At 54.9% G+C, this 24084-nt stretch overlaps 1 protein-coding gene across 5 annotated transcripts in view; it reads right to left on the reverse strand.

Moving 5' to 3' along the window:
• The window catches only part of GON4L (gon-4 like), a 113825-nt gene that overhangs the window by 25346 nt on the left and 64395 nt on the right, over positions 1 to 24084 (reverse strand). For 2 of the 5 annotated variants that reach the window (XM_029581249.1, XM_029581250.1), the window contains exons 20-28: positions 13798 to 13914; positions 11078 to 12751; positions 10480 to 10735; positions 10218 to 10399; positions 9224 to 9421; positions 8771 to 8914; positions 1861 to 2004; positions 1442 to 1564; positions 1165 to 1278 (exon numbers count right to left, since the gene is read on the reverse strand). In XM_029581249.1, coding sequence (XP_029437109.1) covers positions 1165 to 1278; positions 1442 to 1564; positions 1861 to 2004; positions 8771 to 8914; positions 9224 to 9421; positions 10218 to 10399; positions 10480 to 10735; positions 11078 to 12751; positions 13798 to 13914 — 2952 coding nt within the window. The remainder of the gene's footprint in view (positions 1 to 1164; positions 1279 to 1441; positions 1565 to 1860; positions 2005 to 8770; positions 8915 to 9223; positions 9422 to 10217; positions 10400 to 10479; positions 10736 to 11077; positions 12752 to 13797; positions 13915 to 24084) is intronic. The other 3 variants (XM_029581252.1, XM_029581251.1, XM_029581253.1) reach the window with 3 other exon arrangements.

Consider the following 24084-nt stretch of genomic DNA (forward strand, 5'->3'; position numbering starts at 1 on the left):
CCCGGACACCGCTTAACCTGGATGCCCAAACTGACACCCTCGAAAGCATCCAAAAACTGGACGCACAAACAGATGCATTTCCTGAACTGACACTCCTGAAGAGGGCAGCTGAGCCCACAGGCAAAGTGCGTGAACACCACCACAGCCTATCACAGGGTGCACAGGAGAGAAGCCTCAGAATGGGGCCTAGTTGATAGAGGCTTTTCAACCTGCCAGGCTGTCCACGTCTCTTAAACCTCCCTCGGATAAGGACGAACATTGGAACGGCGCACCAAGCATGGAAACCGGGTGAGGAAGCCCTACACAAAAATGAGCTCAGCCTTTCCCAGCTGAGTACAGAAACGGTCTCCAGCTGCGGGGCAGTGAAGAGCATCTGCCATCACCACCATGCTCGGCTTCCTGCACCCACTGCCTTTCAGCTGTCCAAGCAGCTACGTCCACGCCGGCTAAAAAAATCAGCTACCAGAACAAGGTACTCATCTCAGGGACCAAGGAAATCACCTCAGGAATTCTCAACTGGAAGAGGGACCATTTGGTATCACCACAGGAGAGCGGGGCAAATTAATTTTCCTTTTATTTTTCCTTCCAAAATCTAAGGCAGTCCCCAGTAGGGAAATGCATGTCCACCATCTGCTGGAGACAGAGAATACTGGCAGGCTGATGTCACTTCAGTTTGCTGTCTTCATCTGCTGATAGATGGAGACAGCATAACCCACTGGTCCTGAAGCCATCTTTCTAGGCACTAGGAAACACTAGGTCTTGCGTTTCGGAAAGTGGTCGTGCATATACATTCAGAAAGGGCATGAGGGATCACAGAAAAGTATATTGTTTATAACATCTGCTTACATCTCCTTATTTAACACGGATGCCTATAAAACCTTTCCATTCCTACCCCAACACAGCACTGACAGTACCAGGTTGGTCCATGGGCCCTCAATTCTTAAAGACACCAAATGCATAGATCCATCTAAAACTTTTATTTTTGACACAGAGAAAACTAGGATCACGCTCCATATGCTCTTCCCCCCCCCCCCCCCCCCCCTGCAAACACATCACCAAAAGACGATGTGAGGTACATCAGGTTGTGCTTTCACCCTTACAGCTCATTCTAAACAGGTGATTCTGGACAGGCAGAGGGAAGCTCGTGGACATCCCATCACTAACCTTACTGCTGCAGTGGCTACAGGTCTTCCGTTTGGTCTTCTTCGCTCTCTGCTCCGTCCCTCCATCAGCACGGGAACATGGGCACTCTTTCACCCCCTCCGCCCACTCCAGCTCCTGCAAACCAAAGGATTGTGAAATGCTCCTCCCCCACCGCCACCTTCCGGTCAGAATACGACCTTGGTAAATATAAAACACTGAGCTGAAGGCAGAGACAGGGCCCTGGGTTTCTGCTTCACCAGTCCCCAGTGACAGAGGAAAGTAAGGAAAGCTTCCTGACCTTGTCATGCATCTGGTTGCTTCCAACTTCTTTCCGCCTTTTGTTTCTTGAAGACGGGTGCATCTTTGGCGGCTCTTCTTCCTCTTCCATGTCCGGCAACGACACCTCTTCAAAGCCATCAAACTGAAAACACAAGAGGCTATCGGTCAAACTCCCTCCCCTCTCTCTCCACCTTTCACATCATCATAAGTAAGCAGCGACAGCAATGGAAACCCAGGTGACAACAGGGCAAGCTTCTCTCTTCCATGACCATCTTATCTTTCTCCTCCCACCTGAAGGTACTACTTCCACCTGTCCCTTTGCTCCTCTTAGAATGCTGGCTCCACTCTCAGCATTCACTTTCTTGGGGTCATCGCTGACCTTGCCCTCCTGTCCCCTTCCCCCTAACATGGCCCTCCCTCCTCTTAAGGGATCTCCACCTCATACTCCTTTTCCTCTGTCCAGTTGATCACTTCAAAGTCTCCCATGCGGCTGGCTGGAGGTCGCAGCTGGTCAAAGAACATGGAGAACTCATCCTGCAGGTGATCGTGTCCCTTCAGCAGCTGCCACATCTGTGTTTTTAACTGGAGGAGGAAACAGCACGGGGGTGAAAATGTTGGCCTCTCAAATCTGGACAGTCACCTCAGAGAGGCCCTACATTCTCTCTGTGATACGCAGAGGCCTAGCAGCATGGACTAGGTGAAAAGGTGATTTCAGTAAGCTTGCCGACATCTGACTGTCTGCAAACATTTCGAAAAAAACTTAAAACCTGGCTATTTAGCCAAGCTTTCCCTTAATCTTTTCACTTTAGAAACTCTACATCTCAAGCCTTCCTGACAACTTACATAGCGAAACCCTTTAATCACAAGGGTTATCTCTCTGTCCTTCTTTCTTCTATTCCCAAGTTTGATCTCCTTGTTATAAGAAAATTATTACTTACCTGCTAATTTTCGTTCCTGTAGTACCATGGATCAGTCCAGACCATGGGTTATGTCCCCAATCCAGCAGATGGAGTCAGCACAAGCTTCGAGGGGGCGTCACCATATATACTACTACCCCCTCTGCAGGAGTTCAGTATCGAGTATATCAAAGCCCGAGTAGAAATAGAACCCCTTTAGTGGATCAAGTTTATAAGAACCGGCAACAATAAACCGTGTAACCGTAATAGAAAAACTGGAACCGTCCTACCAACGGGAGGACGCTGCGTAAACAGCACGCCAACGTGAAGGGGGCTGTGAGAAACAGTGCGACTGAGGAGCCGGGAAAGCCCTATCACACTACAGTCCCGTAGAGAAGAGTCGAGCAGGAAGGAAAAGACCCAAGTGCGGTGGGCGTCTGGACTGATCCATGGTACTACAGGAACGAAAATTAGCAGGTAAGTAATAATTTTCTTTTCCCTGTACGTACCTGGATCAGTCCAGACCATGGGATGTACCCAAGCTTCCCTAAATCGGGTGGGGTCCTGCGAGGCCTGCTCGGAGAACCTGTTCGCCAAAATGTCCCGTGACTGAGGAGGCGAGGTGCAGACGATAGTGCCTCGAGAACGTGTGTAACGATTTCCAGGTAGCTGCTCTGCAGATTTCCTGAGTAGAGACCGAACGAGCCTCCGCCCAGGAAGCCGCCTGAGAACGAGTAGAATGAGCTACAATGCCGGGCGGGGGAGACCGCCCCGCCCCAATGTATGAAGCAGCAATGCCCGCCTTCAACCACCTCGCAATGGTCGCTTTCGAGGCCTGAGACCCTTTCCTGGGACCAGACCAAAGCACGAAGAGATGATCCGAAATCCGGAACTCATTGGTAGCCTCCAGATAGAGACGCAGCGTGCGCCTGACATCCAATAGTCGGAGAGCCTTCGGCTCGGAGGAAGAAAAAGACGGCAATTCCACCGTCTGGTTCACATGGAATGCAGACACCACCTTTGGAAGGAAGGAAGGCACTGTGCGAAGCGACACTCCAGAGTCGGAGAAACGCAGGTAAGGCTCTCTACACGACAGAGCCTGCAGCTCCGAGATGCGGCGAGCGGAACAGATGGCCACCAGGAATACCGCTTTGAGGGTGAGATCCTTGATCGTAGCAGTGCTCAGCGGCTCGAACGGTGGTCCCGACAGGGAGCGAAGCACCAGACTCCAGGAGGGACACGGGTCCCGTACTGGAGGCCGCAAATGCTTGACCCCCTTGAGGAAAACGCGCAATGTCCGGATGCTGTAGCAGGGAACCGCCATCACGCAACAGCGAACCCAGGGCGGCCACCTGCACCCGCAGAGAATTATAGGCGAGTCCTTTGTCCACCCCCGCCTGTAAAAACTGCAGGATCTGAGGTACCGAAGCCTTCGTAGGTCTCGTGTCCTGACTAGCACACCACAGCTCGAACACCTTCCAGACACGAACATAGGCCACCGACGTCGATGTCTTACGTGCCCGCAGTAGAGTGGACACTACCCGCCTCCGAGTATCCCCGGCGCCGAAGGCGGCGCCTCTCAAAAGCCAGGCCGCAAGACAGAAGAGTTCTGCCTGATCGAAAAATACCGGGCCCTGACGTAAGAGACGGGGGAGGTGCCCCAGTCTGACTGGCCCGTCGATCACCAGTTGTATCAGGTCCGCGAACCAAGGCCGCCTGGGCCATTCCGGAGCGACGAAGATTACGGTCCCCTGATGACTTTCTATTCTGCGAAGCATTCTGCCCACCAGGGGCCATGGTGGAAACGCGTATAGAAGAAGATGAGACGGCCACGGAAGGGCCAGCGCATCCACTCCCTCCGCGCCGCGCTCTCTCCGGCGACTGAAGAAGCGAGGAGCCTTGGCGTTGAGAGCGGAGGCCATCAAATCCAAGTGGGGGGCACCCCAACGCCGGACTAGAAGTTGCATCGCTTCCTCGGACAGAGACCACTCTCCGGGGTCCAGCAGCTGACGACTGAGGAAGTCCGCCTGCACGTTGTCCACTCCGGCGATGTGCGAGGCCGCTAGTCGAACGAGATGACGCTCCGCCCATTGCATCAGCAGCGCCGCCTCTAGCGCTACTTGCGGGCTGCGCGTGCCGCCTTGGCGGTTGATGTAGGCCACGGTGGTAGCATTGTCTGATAGGATTCTGACCTCCCGGTTCCGAAGGAGCGGCAGAAAATGTCGCAGAGCTAGCCTGACCGCTCTGGTTTCCAGACGGTTGATGGACCACTTCGCCTCCACCGCGGACCACGTCCCCTGCGTGGCGCTTCGATCGCAGACCGCCCCCCAGCCCAGCAGACTGGCATCGGTGGCTACTATCACCCAATTGGGCAAGTCGAGAGACACTCAGTGGGCTAGACTCGACGGCTCCAGCCACCAGCCCAGGCTGTCCCTGGCCTTTTGTGGAAGTGGGAGAATCATCTGGTAGTCCTGCGAAACCGGTTTCCAACGGGAGAGGAGCGCCCACTGCAAGGGCCTGAGATGCGCAAACGCCCAGGGGACCATGTCGATGGTGGAACCCATCACCCCCAGGAGCTGGAGGTAGTCCCAGGAGGTGGGATCTTGCAAGGCAGAGAACCGCAGTACATGCTCCCGCAACGATTGCGCCTTGTCCTGACGCAGGAAGACTTTGCCCAGCCGGGTGTCGAAGGACGCTCCCAAAAAATCCAAGCGCTGCGAGGGTACGAGGGAGCTCTTGGAGAAGTTCACCACCCAGCCCAGGGACTGTAGAAACTGGACCACCCTGCGCACCGCTGCCTGTCCCTGGTGGAAGGACTTCGCCCGAATGAGCCAATCGTCCAAGTAGGGATGGACCAGCACGCCCTCCTTTCGAAGGGCTGCCGCCACAACGACCATGATCTTGGTAAAGGTACGCGGTGCCGTCGCCAATCCGAACGGGAGCGCTATGAACTGAAAGTGCTGGTCCAGGATCTTGAACCGGAGGAGACTGTGATGGTCCCGGCGGATGGGAATGTGCAGGTAGGCCTCCGTGAGGTCCAGAGAGGCGAGGAACTCCCCCCGATGTACCGCCGCAATCACGGACCGCAGTGTTTCCATGCGAAACCGGACCACTCGGAGGCACTTGTTGATTTCCTTGAGATCCAGGATGGGCCGGAAGGACCCGTCCTTCTTTGGCACGACGAAGTAAATGGAATAGTGGCCCGAGCCCACCTCTCCGGAGGGCACGGGGGCGATAGCCCCTATTTCCCGAAGTCTGTCCAACGTCGCCTGCACCGCCCGTCTCTTGAGCACCGACCCGCAGGGGGAGAAAATGAACCTTGCCTGTGGAGGACGGACAAATTCCAATGCGTAGCCGTGCTCTATGGTGTCTAGGACCCACTGGTCCGAGGTGATCTGCGCCCACTCCTGGTAGAAAAACGCCAGCCGTCCCCCAATTCTGGGACTGGCGGAGTGGGCGAGCCTGACATCATTGCGAAGGCTTAGGAGGGGGGTTACCTGCTCCGGGGGTGGTGCGGGCGGGCCTCCGTCCACGAAAGGAACGTGACCAGGTCTGTGGCCTGGAGGCGGCGGGCCTAGAGCCCGATGGCCTGTAGCTCCTGTAGCGCCGTTGCGCCCTGGCCCTGGTCCGGGAAGAGGCATATGCTCGCGAAGGCCGATATCTGTCCTCCGGCAGCCGATGAACCGCGTTGTCCCCCAGAGACTTGATGATCTGATCCAGGTCCTCCCCGAAGAGGAACTTACCTCTGAATGGAAGGGAGCCTAGACTCGACTTGGAGGACGTATCCGCTGCCCAGTTGCGAAGCCACAGGAGGCGCCGTGCCGCCACTACCGACACCATGGCTCTTGCTAGGATCCGAAACAGGTCGTACGAGGCATCCGCCCCATACGCCACCGCCGCTTCTAGCCTGTCCGCCTGGGCGGCCTCCTCCGCGGGCAGTTCCTGCGACGTGAGCAGCTGTTGTACCCAGAGAAGGCTCGCCCTCTGGGCCAGGGAACTGCACATTGCTGCCCGCATACCCAGAGCGGAGACCTCGAAGACCCTCTTCAGGAAAACCTCCAATTTGCGATCTTGCGTATCCCGCAAGGCCGCACCTCCTGTCACCGGTATCGTCGTCCTCTTCGTGACCGCCGACACCGCGGAGTCCACCTTCGGAGCCCTAATGAGGTCCAGGAAATCCTCTGGCAGGGGGTAGAGCTTTTCCATGGCCCGGCTGCCCTTCAGAGCAGCCTCCGGGGTATCCCATTCCCCAGTGAGGAGCTGCAGGAACGATTCGTGAATGGGAAAAGCTCGAGCCCTGGGCCGCAGGGCCGCCAGGACCGGGTCCCCCTTCTTTGAAGAAATGACGACTGCCGGCGCCACTGGAGCAGGCGGGTCCGGCGGTGGGTCCAGATCCAATTCCTGAATTATAAGTGGAATGAGGTCATCCAACTCGTCCCTCTGGAAGAGGCGCAGCGTGCGCGGGTCGTCACCCTCAGGCATGGAGTCTCCTTGTCCGCCATCCGGAGGATCAGACCCCGGATCCGCTGGTCCTGACACCGCTCCCACAGCCGCAGCCGAAAAGCGGGCCCGAGCTGGAGGGTGAACATGAGGGGCCCCCGCGCCCGCCGGGGCGGGGGGGGCCTGTGCCGGGGGGGACGTCCGTGGGATCTTGGGAGGGGGAGGCCCCGCAGGAGTCTCCAACCCCTGGAGGTAGGCTGTGTGCATCAGCAAAACAAACTCCGGGGAAAACCCCGGCCTGCCCGAGGGGGCTCCAGGGGGGGGAACCCCCGTTGGACCCTGCCCCTGCGGGCCTTGCTCCGGCAATAAGAACGGCGGAGAAACCGCATCGCAATCCCCCTCCTCCAGCGCCTCTGGATCCTCCTCAGGGCGCTGTGCCTGCAAAATGGCCGCCGTTCCCGCCAGGAATGGGGGAGGGGCCGGCCCGCGCCTCCCGGGCATCGAAGAGAGCAACACCAAATCGGCGATGGACCGCGAGGTGCCTTCCCCCCCGGGAAGGCACCGGGCGCAGACGCCCTCGCGGGAGATCCTGGATCCCGGTTCGCCGCAGGCCGAGCAACGCGACGGCCGCGGCATCGGGAGCACCCCGCGAGCGCAACGCCGGCTGAGAGAGAAAAAAAAAATAAATTGAGGCTCGGGAGGGTGGCCGCGCGAAAAACCGCCGCTGCGGGGGGGCCAGAAAGCCTGCACTGCCCGCTGAAGAAATCGGCGCGGGGGGGCCTTCCTGGCCTCACAACCCGGCAGAAGAAAAACTTTTCTGTGTGTCCCAGCAGCCCACGAGGCTGCCCGAGACACCAGCGCTGAAAGACTGTCACCACCGGCAGCCGCGAGGCCCCGGGGTTGGGGAGAGCTGCAAAGAAAAACGAACAACAAAATATATAATATCACTTACCCCGTCCTAACTACTAGCATTCAGCACCGGGAGGGGAAACAAACACAGGGGGTAAGCCACGCCTCCCCACAGCCTGCCTTTGAATAAGAGTTTTTTTTTTTTTTTTTAAAAAGAGAAAAACTTGATCCACCAGACAAACTAGGCAGAAGCCCAGAAAAGGAGGAAGCAAAAAGGGAAAAGATTAATTTACAACCACAGGGAGAGAAACCCTGAGTCCCCTACTCGCATCTGCTGGAGTCAGAAGATACTGAACTCCTGCAGAGGGGGTAGTAGTATATATGGTGACGCCCCCTCGAAGCTTGTGCTGACTCCATCTGCTGGATTGGGGACATAACCCATGGTCTGGACTGATCCAGGTACGTACAGGGAAATGTAACTTTTTTACCTCCTCTGATTGTTTTACTGTTAAAACGGTTAATAAGAATGTTACCCCTTCGTTCCATGTAAACCGATTTGATATGACTCCCGTCATGAAGGTTGGTATATAAAAGAATTAAATAAATAAATAAAATAAATAAATAAATCCAGGGCATGGCCAGACTGGGAATTATAAGGCAGAAACCAGAAGAGCCCATGACAGCCCAATTTAATCTACGGAGCAGCCGAGCTCTGGGGCTAAATATCCATCCTGCTGCATATGTAGTACCTTGCTTCTTGTTTTTCTTGTGGAAGTTAGGATTATTAATCTAGAAGACAGTAGGGAAAAAGTATTAAAGCAGGACTGATTGAGCTGGTTGCAGACGATCAGCAGAGCCCTGTAGTCACGTCACAAGACCAGATTATTACATTGGGGGCTTAAGTTTTTCCACACATTAGTTTAAGAAGCTATAGGGTACAAATAACTGAATATCTGCAACGGCTATTGGGAGTAACCTGTAGCTTCAAGACAGAAAGTTAGCTCATCTCGCTCCTCCCAGATATCGTAATGTGCAGGCCCAGCATCTGTCCAAGGAATCTAAGCTGGACTGTGCGTAAGGCACAGGTGAGCATGCAACACTGACTCTCACTGCACTGTATCAAATCGAGGAAAGATGTGGGAGAGAGAAGCATGTGTGTGTACCTCTGTGATCTCCTGCGGAAGGCAGTCAGCACAGCTCTGGAGTACACGGATGATCTTCTGGTGGTGGGAAGGATTCTCTGCAAAGCAAATTTCCAGCTGCCGGAGGAATCTGCGGCTCTTGTCAAAGGCTTGTTGCTCCTCAAACTGCCAAGAGAGCAAATAGATCCCCTCTATACCAGGAAAGCATCCTCACAGGAAAAAAAAAAGCCAGTACCCCTTACCCGGGGCCAACAGTTACAGCCAAGTGTTTTATTAATCTCCTCAGTGCGTCTTGCTATCTGTCTCAAGCACTTCCTTGGATTCTGCATGTAACCCATGTCCAAAAACTCTCCTCTACCAGGAAGATGGTTTAAAACCAACAGGACACCTTGATTTCTTCTCTGTTTCATCCCCTGTGCCTCGCTCATGCCTGTCTGGCCCCTTACTCCTCCCTCACTTGCTACCCACACCTACCAGTCCACATTCCAGAGCTTGCTCAGGTAACAGAAAGGCCGCAAAGTCCCTGAGCAACTGCGGCCAGTCCTGGAGCAGACCCCGCAAGCTGGAGTACAGTTCTACCGCAGTCTGGGGCTGTGAGCTGGTCTCAAACTCAAAGATCACACGAAGAAACTCTTCGTACTTCCCGGGCACATCCTGCAAGGCTTCCCGAACCTGCAAACGGCAGTACTGAGTGTTACAGCAGGTGATACCGCATCACTGCAGACAGAAACAGTTCAGGATCCCTAACAAGGGGAAGCTGGGTAACTTTGGGCATGATCCTGGCACGAAGCAGAAAATAAATGAATTTGATGAGCTGCATGTCTTTACTCATGCCACAAGCCATGAACAAGGTCCATGGTCAAGCCATTAAAAGCTCCGGCAGGTCACCAGGCCACAACTAACCCAGGCAGGGGGGGGCACTGTATAGCTTCTGTAGCAGGACACACAATGGACACATGGAGAAGACAAACTCAAGGGGAAGGCATGCACATGACTCCGAGTTGTCAATTTCAGGGCTAGGCACACAGTTGTGTTTGTAAATGACTGAACAGCCGTACACATGATATGCATGTTCTTTACTAAGGGCTTCTGGAGCAGTAGAGTGTCACATTTTGCCAACCCCCTAAGCTCGCCCACCTTAGAACCAAGAGGGATGACCCCCCACCAGGATCTAGCAACCTCCTGGGAGGGAATCTTCTCCATATTCTCTTTTTTTTTTTTTTTAAGCTAAAGTAAATTTCCAGACTGCAGGTTTTGCACACTAGGCTATACAGCAGTGTCAGTAAAACTTTCTCTGTCTCCATTTGCTGGAAGGGAGGCAAAACCCAGGAGGTCTGGAATGAAAAGGAACAGGGCTATGTGAGAGGTAATACTGTCTCTGTAGGAGCAGGGAAGGTGTGAGACACATTACAAAGACTGAGGAGCAGCTATTGCTAATCAGAAGTCATGCGGCAAGTTCCTCATTTACCCTGGTCAGATAAGCCTGAGCAAAAGCCAAGTCCTTCTGGTCTCGCAGGGGGTCTCTCAGCAGAATATTCTCGTCATACAGCAGCAGCAACTTGGAGGTGTCCTTGCTGGCACGGGTTCGTCCCCTTTTGCTCCTGGCTCGGTGGGAACTCCTGCCTTTGCAAGCCCCTTTGCTTCTGTCTCCTAAAAAGGCAGGATCCCATTATTAACTGGAATCCTACAAGTTGGGATGTGTGTGGCGCTGTAGGGCAGTCGTAACTTACCCTGTGCTGTGCTGCTGCTCTCCACTTCTGGAACAGCTTTGGGGGAGGCACAGGCCGATGAAATCTTCTTGGCCAAGTCCTCGGCTGCCTCGTCCACCATCTCCTCGTCTTTCTGCAAATTCTCCACCCCCTCAGCTTCCTCCTCCTCTTCCTCCTCTGGCTCGGAGTTCTCCTCCTGAGAATTCTCTTCCTCGGAGTCCCCCTCTTGGCTCAAGCGCCTCTCCGACGCCAGCCAAGTCAGCTTCTCCATAGTCTCCTTCAAAGCAAAAAGCCACCGAGAACTGTATAAGGGGTAAAACAAGACCCTAAAACTTCCTCTGCCACTGAGGCCCAAGTCACATTTCTTGGCACTGTCTGCAGCTTGGGGAAAGGTCAGAAATCTGCAATTTCTAGTGAAGTGAGAAGTTTAAATTGCTTGGCTAGAGTCTAGAGCCCAAATATCTCTTCCCCAGTTACTAAGTATGAGCGAGTGTTTGTGCATATTACAATGCATCTCTTCCCCAGTTAATGAATGTATGTGAATATTTGTGCAATTTACCGGGGGTCTCTTCCCAAGTTACTGAGGATTTGTGCATCTTACAGTGTGTCTCCTGCTTACCTGAAGTTCAGGCACTGACAACACAGACTCCTCCGAGGCAGAAGACATTTCCTCGTCCTCTTCATCTTGGGTAAGATCATCAAAATCTTCCTCCTCTTCCTCGTCTTGACCTTCCTTTTCTCTCCCTGTTTCAGGGTCCGTTGGGGTCCCTACAGAGTGACCATCTGCGCTGGAATTATCTTCTGGTTTCCCTGCAGGGCTGCCCACACCTATGTCTATGCCTGCTGACGAGGTGGACTCCCTATTCCCTTCAGTCCCGGCAGGATCTTCACTCTGCTTCTCCTCGGAGGCTGGCATCTCTATGTCCACGGGATCCTTGGCTGCAGTGTTGTCAGATTTTATTTCTACTCCCTGTTTGCTCACGTCTTCCTGAGGAGTCACCACATCCAACTCTTGTTCAAGACCCAGAACCAGTTCCTCTTTGCTGTCATGAAGCAGACAGCCTTGCTCCTGCATCTCCCTTCGTGTAGGGCTCTGTTTCTCCGGGATTTCTGATGCTTTGGACTCCACCTTCAACGGTTCTGCTGGTTCCACCTGTTTCTCTACAGCAGGACAAAGCAGAGCTCCTCCTACATACACCTGGTATTCTACCTTCTCGGTTTTCACTGCCACTCCCACGCCAGCATCATCCTCTGACACTTCACCTTTCCTGCTGTGTGAAGGATCTGGGCTGCATTGCTCTTTGATTTGCCCTATAGGACTCAAAGAGTCCAGGTTTGGGTCACCGACTTTAGGTTCTAGCGGATGCTTGGAATTTTCATCTCTAATGATGGTGCAAGCACTTTCAACATTAACCAACTGTGGGTCTGTCACAACTTCAGGGGCCAGGACAGGAACTGTCAAAGGGGTACTGGATACAAACAGCGGCGAGGTGACAAGGGGCTGGTTTAACTGGCATGGAAAGGTGGTAGGGTTCACCAAGACAGCTGTAATTGGGATTCCTTGAGTGGTTTTGTTTCCGACCATGTTTACGGGCTGAATCACACTGCAGCTGCTGCCGAGGCTCACTAGTTTCACAGCTCCAGCTGGGACGGTAAAGATGACTGGTGCTGGATGGGTCAAGGGGGTGGTTTTCAGGATAGGGGACATTTTCGTCATCTTCTTCTTGTATCCTCTCCTGATGCACGGTTTTCGAACCCGCGTACTAGCCAGCATGGGCAACATCATTTTTGGCTGGAAGGTGGCTGGGTTCGAGTACACCAACGTCTGAGAGACGGAGGCCGAGAAACTGCCCACTGCCGAGGAGTTGCTTAGGGACTGCAGGCCTGGCACAGGCTGCATTACCTGGGGGAGCCTCAGCTCCACCCTGCTGGGGGGAGCCTCAGAAGTGACAGGCTTTGCAGCACTTTTGTGGACGTTGGTAGGGCATTGCCCTGACTGCACACTAGGAGCAGGCTTCATGAGGAGAGGTTTCAGAACGGAAGATCTCTTCTGCCTCCAGGCTCTCCTGGAAAAGCGAGTTGCCAGGGGCTTCAGCGTGAGCACCAAGCCTTTGGGCATGATCAGGGGGTACTTCCCACTCGCACCACCCTTTTCTGCTCTAGTGTTCTCTTTCACTGCTTCTCTAACGCCAGCTCCAGAGCTGGCCCCAGATCTACCATCGGTAGATGGCCCATCGTCACCTTCTGGATCCTGCCATCGCCGCATTTCTTCCTGAATGGCCGTCAAACTCGCCTATGTGAAAAGGAGACATGGACAATTTAGTATACGGACGACTTCCAGCAACAAGCCAGGCTCAAAGACAGAAGTTAAAAGATCTTGCAAGGGACACCGCTTATGGCATGCTAGACATCATCGCTTGTTGCAAGAGCTGGCTTGGAAAAATCCCACAACCACAACTAGCAGGAGATGCCGCATTACAATATGCCACATGATTTCCTTGCTTAAATTAAAATGCATGGGCCAGGTGGCAAACTCCCCACCCACCCCTCTGTCTGGGGGACACACTGTCAAGCCCATCAGTTGATCCAACTGGCAGACTGCACCCTGGCCCCTTTTCGTATTTTCCCCTGAGCAAGGGCAGTTTTTCTTCTAACTTCCATACTTACAATGCTGAGAATCTGATTTCAAAAATACTGAAAAGCAAACACAGGGTGTGGTAGAGTCCCTGCGTGGGGTCTTTTATTGTTAAGAAAGAGCTGAGAAACCCTTTGGTAAGATGGCAGCCAGGGACACTAGGGAATTGTGCCTAACTTTCCTCACAATTGCTGGATTACAGGCAAACTGAGTGACAGCCAATCCTTTCACAGCACACCCCTTCGATTTCTTTGCTGTGGGGGCTGGAATCGCCCCCTGCCCTGCTTCCTCGCAGTGTTTAGGGGTGGGTGTGGTCCGATTCTCTCCCCCATATTCAGTTTTAGGAAAGGCAAAGAGGCTGTCCGCAGAAAGGAACTAGCGGGGGGGCTGGGGAGACGATCGTGCACACAAGCAATTTGCATGCATCCACACCAGAGAAAATTGAGGAAATAGTGAGAAGGAACTTGGCAGCACCCCGAACTAAGTAATTATTCTGAGAAAAGCCATTTCCTCTCGGCACGGGGATGTACCTCACTCACAGGTTACACGGGTCGAAGGTGGCAAGGGCAGGCTGTTGAGGAACAGGAACACACCTCCACCCCGCCCAGGGATGCCTAACAAGGAAAGCTCCCCACTTGCAGGCGACCCTCGGGAACCTGGGTCAGAGAGGGTGGGGTGGCAACACACATCCACCTAGCAGGTACCTTTAGCCAGAAGGGAAGTCGCTGTTCTTCCCTCTCCACCGGGGGCCGGGCCTCGTGGGGCTGGACATCTTCACAGCACTTGAACAGGATGGGCAGCAGCTTGGTCTTTTTATAATACTAGAAAAGAGGAGTAGAGGCAGCAGTGAGCTTCACTCCAACCAGTATCGTAACACCAGCAGAGGAAAACTGGTTCTTACCTGCTAATTTTCGTTCCTGTAGTAGCACGGATCAGTCCAGACTCCTGGGTTTTGCCTCCCCACCAGCAGATGGAGACAGAGAAGTTTTGACTGACTCTGCCCTATACCCTGAGGTGCCACCCACAGTCTGTCAGTATTTCATTGTATCAAAGCAGAACACGATAAGATTATAATAAACCACTCTCCCCCCAAACCAGGGGAAGAGAACCTCACAACGAGAAGTATCCTGCTTATGAACCTCACACAGGGACAGAACAGGCGCCAACTGTAAAACAAGTAAGAAAAACATACTCTGCAGGACCAACTAACAGGAACATGGACGAGCGGCCTCTCAATTACTGCCTTAAGAAAAACCGGGCGGGACTCTGGACTGATCTGTGGTACTACAGGAACGAAAATTAGTAGGTAAGAACCAATTTTCCTTTCCCTGTACGTACCCGAATCAGTCCAGATTCCTGGGATGTACCAGAGCTCTCTTAGTGGGGGTGGGACACCGAGAGAGCCGCTCATATCACACCTGCGCCAAACCCTCCAGACTCTGGGGCCTGGACATCCAAACAATAATGTCTGGCAAAGGTGTGCAAAGACTTCCAAAGTGGCTGCACTACAAATCTCCTGTGGCGACACTATCTGGCATTCTGCCCACGACGCAGCCTGAGAATGGGTAGAATGTGCTCGTAGACCAACTGGACTCGGACGACCTTGCAACAAATACGCCAAACCAATAGTCTCCTTCAACCAACGAGCAATCGTAGCCCTAGACGCTTTATGTCCTCTCCTAGGACCACTCCAGAGCATGAACAAATGGTCCGACATATGAAAGGCATTCGTGACCTCCAAATAGCGTAACAGCATGCGATGCACATCCAGCTTCCGCAAATCTCTGGACTGAGGATTGGAGCAATCGAAGCCTGGGAATGAAGGGAGCTCCACTGACTGACTGAGATGAAAGGAGGAGACAACCTTAGGTAGAAAGGAGGGAATAGTCTAGAAGGAAACCCCCGACTCAGTAATTCTCAAAAAGGACTCCCTGCAAGACAACGCTTGAAGCTTCAATACCCGGCGAGCTGAGGAAATAGCCACAAAGAAAACTGTCTTCAAGGAAAGGTCCTTTAACGTCGCCCTCTTCAACTGCTCAAAAGGCTCCGAACACAGCGTTCTGAGAACGAGACTGAGACTCCACAAAGGACAAGGACTCCTCACCAGAGGACCCAAATGTTTTACCTCTTGGAGAAAACGCACAACGTCCGGATGTGTAGACAAGGCGACCCCTTGAATCTTACCTCGAAAGCAAGCTAAGGCTGACTCCTGCACCCATAAAGAGCTGCATGATAAGCCCTTAGCCAAGCCATCTTGTAAAAAAAGACAAGATATCCGATACTAAGGCCCAAAAAGGGCTGATGTTGTGGTCTATACACCAAGCCTCAAAAATCCCCCACACTCTGGTATAAACCAGAGAAGTAGAGGGTTTCCGCAATCGCAAGAGAGTAACTACCACTGCATCTGAATATCCCTTGTTCTTCAGATGGCCTCTCAAAAGCCATGCTGACAGACAAAAGCGATCCGCCTCGTCCATACAAACAGGTCCCTGGCGTAGAAGAGATGGGCAGGTCCCGAAACCTCAGGGGACCATCTATGACCAGGTTGACCAAGTCCGCAAACCACAGACGCCTCGGCCACTTCAGAGAAACCAGTATTACTTCTGATGGGTGAACCTCTATCCGTCTCAGCACCTTTCCGATGAGGGGCCATGGCGGAAACACGTACAGCAGTATGTTCTTTGGCCAGGCAAGAACCAGGGCATCCACCCCTTCGGCTCCCTGCATTGGCAGAAGAATCGAGGAGCCTTGGCATTGCAGAAAGTTGCCATGAGATCCATCCTTGGAGTGGACCACCGGTCGCATATGATCTGGAATGCCTTGGGAAAGAGCTCCCGTTCCCCAGGATCAAGCCTGTGGCAACTGAGAAAATCAACCTGAACATTGTCGACCCCAGCTATGTGTGAGGCCGCAATCCTGGCCAGATGCTGCTCCGCCCATCCTATCAACTGCTGCACCTCTCTCACGACTGGCTGGCTCTTGGTTCCACCCTGGCGATTGATGTAAGCCACCGCTATCGCATTGTAGGACAGAACTCGTATGGACTTTCCTTGCAGGAGCGGCAACAGAGCCTGCAACGCTAAACGCACTGCCCCGATCTCCAACCGATTGATCGACCACAGATATTCCTCCGGCGACCACTGCCCCTGCACCAACCTCTCTTGACAAACCACTCCCCAGCCGGAGAGACTGGCGTCCATCATAACTACATCCAGTTGGCAACCTCCAGGGCACCCGGCAGCTCAAGTTGTCCGTGAGGAGCCACCAATCAAGACTGAGACACGTCGAGTCTGGAAGAGGAAGCTGAAGATGAAAAAGTTCGGACACCGGATTCCAGCGGGAGAGTAATGCTGACTGTAGAGGTCTCATATGAGCAAAGGTCCATGGGACTAACTCCAGCTTGGTAGCCATCGACCCCAGAACTCGCAAATAATTGAAAACTCTGGGAGGACGTTTGGATAACAAATTTCGGACTTGCTCTTGTAGCTTGCTGATTTGGCCCTTCGTCAAAAACACCCTTCCCTGACGAGTGTCGAAGAAAGCTCCTAGGAACTCCGACGACTGCGAGGGAACCAGCTGACTCTTGGCTGGGCAGCGGTGCAACAGATGAAGAACCCGTTGCACCGCTGCCCGACAAAGAGACTCTGACTTTCCTCAAATCAGCCAATCATCCAGTTATGAATGAACATACAGTCCTTTCCTTTGGAGCTGAGCTGCCACCACGATCATCACCTTGGTAAATGTCCTGGGCACCATGGCCAGCCCGAAGGTCAGGGCCTGAAACTGAAAGTGCTTCCCCATGACTGAGAACCTCACAAACATTTGGTGGTCGGACTTGATGCCTATGTGCAAGTACGCCTCGGTTAGATCTAGAGATGCCAGGAACTCTCCCCTGTGAACCAACGCAATAACTGATCTGAGGGTCTCCATTCGAAAACGCGGAACCCGAAGACATCGGTTGACTCTCTTCAGATCTAGAATGGGTCGAAAGGAGCCTTCCTTTTTTGGAATCACGAAATAAATGGAGTAGCGTCCCTTGCGGTGTTCCGCGGGAGGAAACAGACAAATTGCTCCAAGGACTAGCAGACGTTGCAAGGTGTCCCACACCACCCGTCGCTTCTCCACATACGAACACCGAGAGACGAGAAAACGATCTCGCGGGCGCCGTACAAAATCTAACGCGTAAATGAAAATTAGTTCTTACCTGATAATTTTCGTTCCTGTAGTACCACGGATCAGTCCAGACACCTGGGTTGTGACTCCGCACCAGCAGATGGAGACAGAGCAAAACTCGACGGGCTCCCTACATATAGTAAGGTGCCACCCACAGCCCCTCAGTCGAACGTCCTGTCAAAGCAAGATCAAAAAGTCCGACTAACTAACTAGAAAAAACAAAATCCACCGATTCAACACAGCACTCCGGCTGGAATCGGAAACATCAGAACCAGCAACAAAACACAACGGCCAGTTCCGAAAGAGGAAACAGGGACTCCAAAGGGGAGTCAACAATACTCCAGTGAAACGAGCGGACTCTCCCTCTATTTCTCAGCAACAAGAACACACAGACGGGTGGGAGCCTGGACTGATCCGTGGTACTACAGGAACGAAAATTATCAGGTAAGAACTAATTTTCATTTCCCTGTACGTACCCGGATCAGTCCAGACACCTGGGATGTACCAGAGCCAAACCTCAAGGGCGGGAAGCAGAGAGTCCCGCTCGGAGAACACTCGCCCCAAACCCCCGAGATTCCGCTGCCTGCACATCCAGTCTATAATGTCTGGTAAAAGAATGCAACGACTTCCAAGTCGCTGCCCTACAGATCTCCTGCGTGGACACCTGAGAGACCTCTGCCCAAGACGTGGCTTGCGCCCGAGTCGAGTGAGCGCGAAGCCCCTGAGGTGCCAGCTTGCCATGCAGCAGATACGCTGAGCCAATCGCCTCTTTGAGCCAACGCGCAATAGTGGCCCGCGACGCCGCGGACCCCCTGCGACCCCCCGAGCAGAGCACAAACAGGTGGTCAGAGATCCGGAAAGGATTCGTAACCTCCAGATACCGAAGTAGAATCCTACGCACATCAAGTTTTCGTAAGTCCTTAGACCCCTTGTCTGTCGGATCCACGGTCGAAAACCCCGGGAGATCCACAGACTGATTCAAGTGGAACGAAGATACCACTTTGGGCAAAAAGGACGGAACCGTCCTCAGAGACACCCCTGCTTCCGTAAACCGCAAAAACGGTTCCCGACAAGACAGGGCCTGTAGCTCCGAGACGCGACGAGCGGAAGTGATGGCGACTAGAAACACAGTCTTCAAGGTCAGATCTTTCAGCGTCGCCCGCTTGATCGGCTCGAACGGTGCACCACAAAGAGCTGAAAGCACATAATTCAAATTCCAAGACGGACACGGATTTCGCACCGGCGGACGCAGATGTTTAGCCCCCCGAAGGAAACGCGTTACATCCGGGTGGCAAGCCAGGGACACCCCTTGGACCTTCCCACGAAGACACCCAAGGGCCGCAATCTGAACCTTTAAAGTACTCCAAGACAGCCCCTTCGAGAGGCCCTCTTGAAGAAATGCTAGAACCTCAGGCACTGCAGGTCGAATGGGGTTAACCTCGTGAGAACCACACCAGTCCTCAAAAACCGTCCAGACCCGCATGTAGGTTAAAGAGGTAGACTGTTTTCGAGCTCTCAACAACGTAGTGATCACCGCCTCGGAGTACCCTTTAGTCCTCAAGCGCGCCCTCTCAAAAGCCAAGCCGCGAGACAAAAGTGAGCCGCATCCTCCAAACAGACGGGTCCCTGACGAAGAATGCCGGCGACCCCGTGAAACCGAAGGGGTGGCTCCGCCGCGAGCTGAACGAGATCCGCGAACCACGGCCGTCTGGGCCACTCCGGCGCCACCAAGATCACCGGTCCCGGATGCAACTCTATTCGCCGTAACACCCTTCCGATTAGGGGCCACGGCGGGAAGACATAGAGCAGTACGTCCACGGGCCAAGGGAGGACCAGCGCATCGACCCCCTCGGCTCCCCGCTCTCTCCGTCGGCTGAAGAACCGCGGAGCCTTTGCGTTCTGCACGGTAGCCATCAAGTCCAGGCGGGGTCGGCCCCACCTGGCACAGATCAGACGAAACGCTACCGCCGGTAGCTCCCATTCCCCTGGATCCAGGCGATGCCTGCTGAGGAAGTCCGCCTGTATGTTGTCCACGCCGGCGATGTGGGACGCTGCCAGACTGCTGAGATGGCGCTCCGCCCAGTCCATCAGCTGACTCGCCTCCACCGCCACTTGCTGGCTCTTCGTTCCTCCTTGGCGATTGATATAGGCCACCGTGGTCGCGTTGTCCGACAAGACCCGGACTGCCTGACCCCGAAGCAATGGGAGGAAGGCCCGCAAAGCCAAGGCCACCGCCCGGGTCTCCAACCGGTTGATGGACCACCGGGACTGCCGACTGGACCACCGGCCCTGCACCGAGTGCCCCCCACAGACCGCCCCCCAACCAGAGAGGCTGGCGTCCGTCGTGACCACCGACCAGGTGGGCATGAGGAGCGAGACACCACACGTCAGGTGCCCCGGACAGAGCCACCACTGCATGCTGGCCCGGGCGCGATCCGTGAGGGGCAGGGGCAGGAGAAATTCCTCCGATACCGGCTTCCAGCGGGAAAGTAAGGCTGATTGTAACGGCCGTAGATGGGCGAAAGCCCAGGGAACCAAAGCTAGCGTGGACGCCATGGAACCCAACACCATCAAGTAATCGCGCACTAGCGGACATCGTAGGGACAGAAGGCGTTTCACCTGTCCCTGGAGCTTTACCACTCTCTCCTGAGTGAGCGACACTCGAGCACTCTCCGTGTCGAACAAGGCCCCCAGATACTCCAACCTCTGGGTAGGCTCCAGATGACTCTTGGCCAGGTTGACTACCCAGCCCAGCGACTGCAAGAGCTGTAGGACCCTGGCAATCGCCGCTCTGCACCCCGCTTCGGATTTGGCCCGGATGAGCCAATCGTCCAAGTATGGGTGAACCAGGAGCCCCTCCCTCCGGAGCTGGGCCGCTACCACCACCATCACCTTGGTGAAAGTGCGTGGCGCCGTGGCCAGGCCGAAAGGAAGGGCCCGGAACTGGTAATGCCTGCCGAGGATGCAGAACCGCAGGTACCTGTGATGGTCCGGCTGAATTCCGATGTGTAAGTACGCCTCTGTGAGATCCAGGGACGCCAGAAACTCGCCGGGACGAACCGCCGCCACCACTGAGCGGATCGTCTCCATCTTGAAACTGGGAACACGCAGACACTTGTTGACCCCTTTCAGGTCGAGAATTGGTCGAAAAGCGCCGTCCTTCTTGGGAACCACGAAGTAAATGGAGTATCTTCCTACGCCTCTTTGACTTGGTGGCACTGGAACAATGGCGCCCAGACCTTCCAGGCGCCGAAGGGTCACTCGTACGGCTGCGCGCTTGGCGACCGCCTTGCAGGGAGAGACGAGAAACTTGTCCCACGGCAGGCGTGCAAAATCTAACGCGTAACCGTGTTTTATGACTCCGAGGACCCACTGGTCTGAGGTTATCTTGGTCCATTCCCCGTAAAACTGCCCCAGCCTCGCCCCCACGTTTGGGACGGCGTCCAGAGGCGGATGCGGGGAATGAACCCGTCTCGTTTCATTGTGTCGACTTGGACCCCGATCCCGCCGAGGGTCCCCCCGACCGGTTGAACTTCTTCCCTCGAAAGGACTGGGACCAGGAGGATCTGGACGAACTGGCTCGGTAGGACGGGCCCGTCCCGGATCGCTGCGGCCTCTGACGTCGGTTAGACCGGAACCTGTTCCTGGCCGAGAAGTTAGATCGCGACCGCGGTCTGTCTTCCGGCAGTTTGAAAGCCTTATTCTCGCTGAGGAACTGCATGAGATCATCCAGTTGTTTGCCAAACAGCAACTTCCCTTTAAAGGGTAAGGATCCCAAATGCGCCTTTGACGTACCATCCGCAGACCAGTTACGGAGCCAGAGGAGACGGCGAGCAGAGACCGCCGACACCATAGCCCTGGCCGAAGTTCTCAGCAAATCATGCATTGCATCCGCACTGTAGGCTATCACCGCCTCCAAGTGATCCGCCTGTGAGGCTTCCCCTTCGGACAGACCAGCATTTGCTTGCAAGTTCTGGGCCCACCGAAGGCCCGCCCGTAACGCAAAGTTACTGCAGATAGCCGCTCGGGCTCCCAGAGCGGACACTTCGAAAACTTTTTTAAGTTGCACCTCGAGCTTCCGATCCTGGATGTCTCGAAGCGCCGTGGCCCCCGTGACAGGGATGGTGGATCTCTTGGTGACCGCTGACACCGCCGCATCTACACGAGGGAGGCGCAGTAATTCGAGAACGTCCTCCGGCAGAGGATACAACTTGTCCATGGCCTTGGACACTTTAAGTCCCAATTCCGGGGTATCCCACTCCCGGAACAGTATGTCAGAGGCCGAGAAATGAAACGGGAACGCCACTGCAGGTCCTGCGAGGCCGAGGAGGACCGGATCCATATTTGCGGTCTGACGGACCTCGACCGGTGGAGCTTCAATGCCAATCTCCTCCAGGATCGCTGGTATCAGCGGAGAGAGCTCCTCTCTCTTAAACAAGCGCACGACCTTGGGGTCATCCCCCTCCCCCGCCAGCGTACCTTTTCCGGCGCCTGGCGGTGCAGGGCTCGGGTCATCGGGCCCCTCAGGCCCTCCTGCAGCCCCCGAGACCGAAAGATCCTCATCCGAGGAAGTAGACTCCGTGTCAGACTCCTGAGGGACGCCCCGTGCCGGTCTCTTCCCCTGAGGTGGACCCGGCGAGCTCCTGGGCCGGCCTGCCCGTCTCTTGGAGCGCGGGCGTCCCTTTCCGCCACCTGAAGTTCCTCCGGAGCTGCGTCGCGACTTCTTATATTTTGCCAATTTTTTTAACAACATAGCAAAATCATCGGAAAAGGAATCCTCCGAGTCGGAGGGTCCCTCCCCCGAGGATGGCTGTTCAGCTTGTAGGGCCTCCCGGGGTTCCCCCCCCGCGGCCCGCGGCTGAGGAGAGAGCGGAGGCGGCTGGCCGCCATTATCCAACACCCTCCTCGTGGCCGCTCGAACTGTATCCAAAATGGCCGCCGTTCCCGCGCTGAGTGGGAACGGATCAGGGCCAGCAGCAACAGCACCCCCGGCGCGCGGCGGCGAACGGGACGAGCGGGAACGGCCGCTACGACCTCCCCCCGACGGTCCCTCGCCCCCGGCAAGACACCCAGAGCAAACGCCATCGCGCGAAACGCGCGTGCGCGCCGACCCGCACGCGCGGCAGGCCGAGCCGACCGGCATCGCGGGCACTGCAAGAAAATAAAATCGCCGCAGGAAACACGAAGCACGGGTCCCCCCCTCCCGAACGAGCTGCCGAGAAGAAAAGGGAGAGCCGGCGCGAAACAAAAAACAAGCTAAACTTTTTTTTTTTTTTTTTTACTACTCAGCCGCTGTCGCTGTCCAGGTGCTGATGTTCCCGCTCCACCGGGGTGAGTGAACCGGGCTCCCCGGTGTCACCCCGACACTGCTGCCTGGCAAGGCTGGGTCCGCGACCCACAGCAGCGGGCTCAACCAGGGGGGGATAGTCCCCTCAGGACCTTCCCAAACCCCCCTGGGAGACAACGCCGACGGGAGCTTCTCCTGCTAAAATAAAAAAACCTGTTCTTCCTCTCTTCTATCCTATTTATTTATCTTTTTTTTTTTTTTTTTTTTTTAACTAACTAAAACCCCGCAGAGTACAGAGACTGTGGGTGGACCTGCCCCATCTGCTGGAGACAGAGTAAGACTGAGGGGCTGTGGGTGGCACCTTACTATATGTAGGGAGCCCGTCGAGTTTTGCTCTGTCTCCATCTGCTGGTGCGGAGTCACAACCCAGGTGTCTGGACTGATCCGGGTACGTACAGGGAACCTTGCTTTGTTATGCTGAGGACCCAATGGTCGGACATTAGTTTGACCCATTCCTCGCAAAACAGAGTATCCCACTCGCAGAACAACAAATCCGTAACTAAAAGATGGAACGGAAATGACTTGGCTGGACCATGAGACCGACCATAACTGGATCAATGGAGCCCATGCGGGAGTCCTCCGGAGGGGCCTCAATCCCCAATTCTTCCAAAATAGCGGGAATAAGAAGGCCAAGCTCGTCCCTTCTAAAGAGATGGACCACCTTCGAGCCGGAACCGGGATTAGACAAAAGACTCAGGTCTTCAACTACAGTTGCCCCCAGAGGAGGCAGGGCCCCCGGATCCTCCGTATCCGAGGACTCTGAGGAAGAAACTGGCCCAGGACGGGAGATGTTCATTCGGAGGGGGCATTTAGACTTAGAAGCCCCCGCAGCCTCTAAGGACTTTGTACGCTTGACAGGTAGAACCCCCGATTTTCCCAACATCGGGACTGCGCAGGAGCGACCGTCGCCCCCACTGCACTTCCTAGCCGACCTCCGGGCCTTAAAAGCCTTATGCAGCAGGAGGATAAATTCTGATGAAAAAGATGAGGAGGAGTCTGAAGCCTCCTCGGAGCTCTCCTCCGCCTCCTCCACATTAGCCCCTGAACCATCCCCCGCGGGGGCTGTGGGCTGCGGGGAGAGAGGAGGAGGGGATTCCCCTCCTCCCATCGCAGCACGAGTCGCCACACGAAACGTGGACAAAATGGCCTCCGTTCCCGCACTGAGCGGGGACGGATCTGTGACAGCAAGCCGCGAACGATCGGGCCTCGCAGGCTCCTGACGCGGCTTTGAAACACTGCTCCCCCACTGTCAGAGAAGTGCCTTCTCCCCTGGGGAGGCACGCTGAACACAACCCGTTGCGCACATCCCCGCAGGCTCGGCAGGCCGCACCACGCAGCATCACGGTCGGAAACGGAGCGTGAAATCGGGAGTGAAAAACAAGTCGCGGCGGCGGGGGGACCCGGCACCAAGAAGGCCAGGACGCTGCGAGACCGGTCATTTTTTTTTTTTTTTTACACCACCTGAAGAGTA

The sequence above is a fragment of the Rhinatrema bivittatum genome, chromosome 16 (genome assembly GCF_901001135.1).
Source record: "Rhinatrema bivittatum chromosome 16, aRhiBiv1.1, whole genome shotgun sequence".
In the NCBI taxonomy this organism is placed as follows: domain Eukaryota; kingdom Metazoa; phylum Chordata; class Amphibia; order Gymnophiona; family Rhinatrematidae; genus Rhinatrema; species Rhinatrema bivittatum.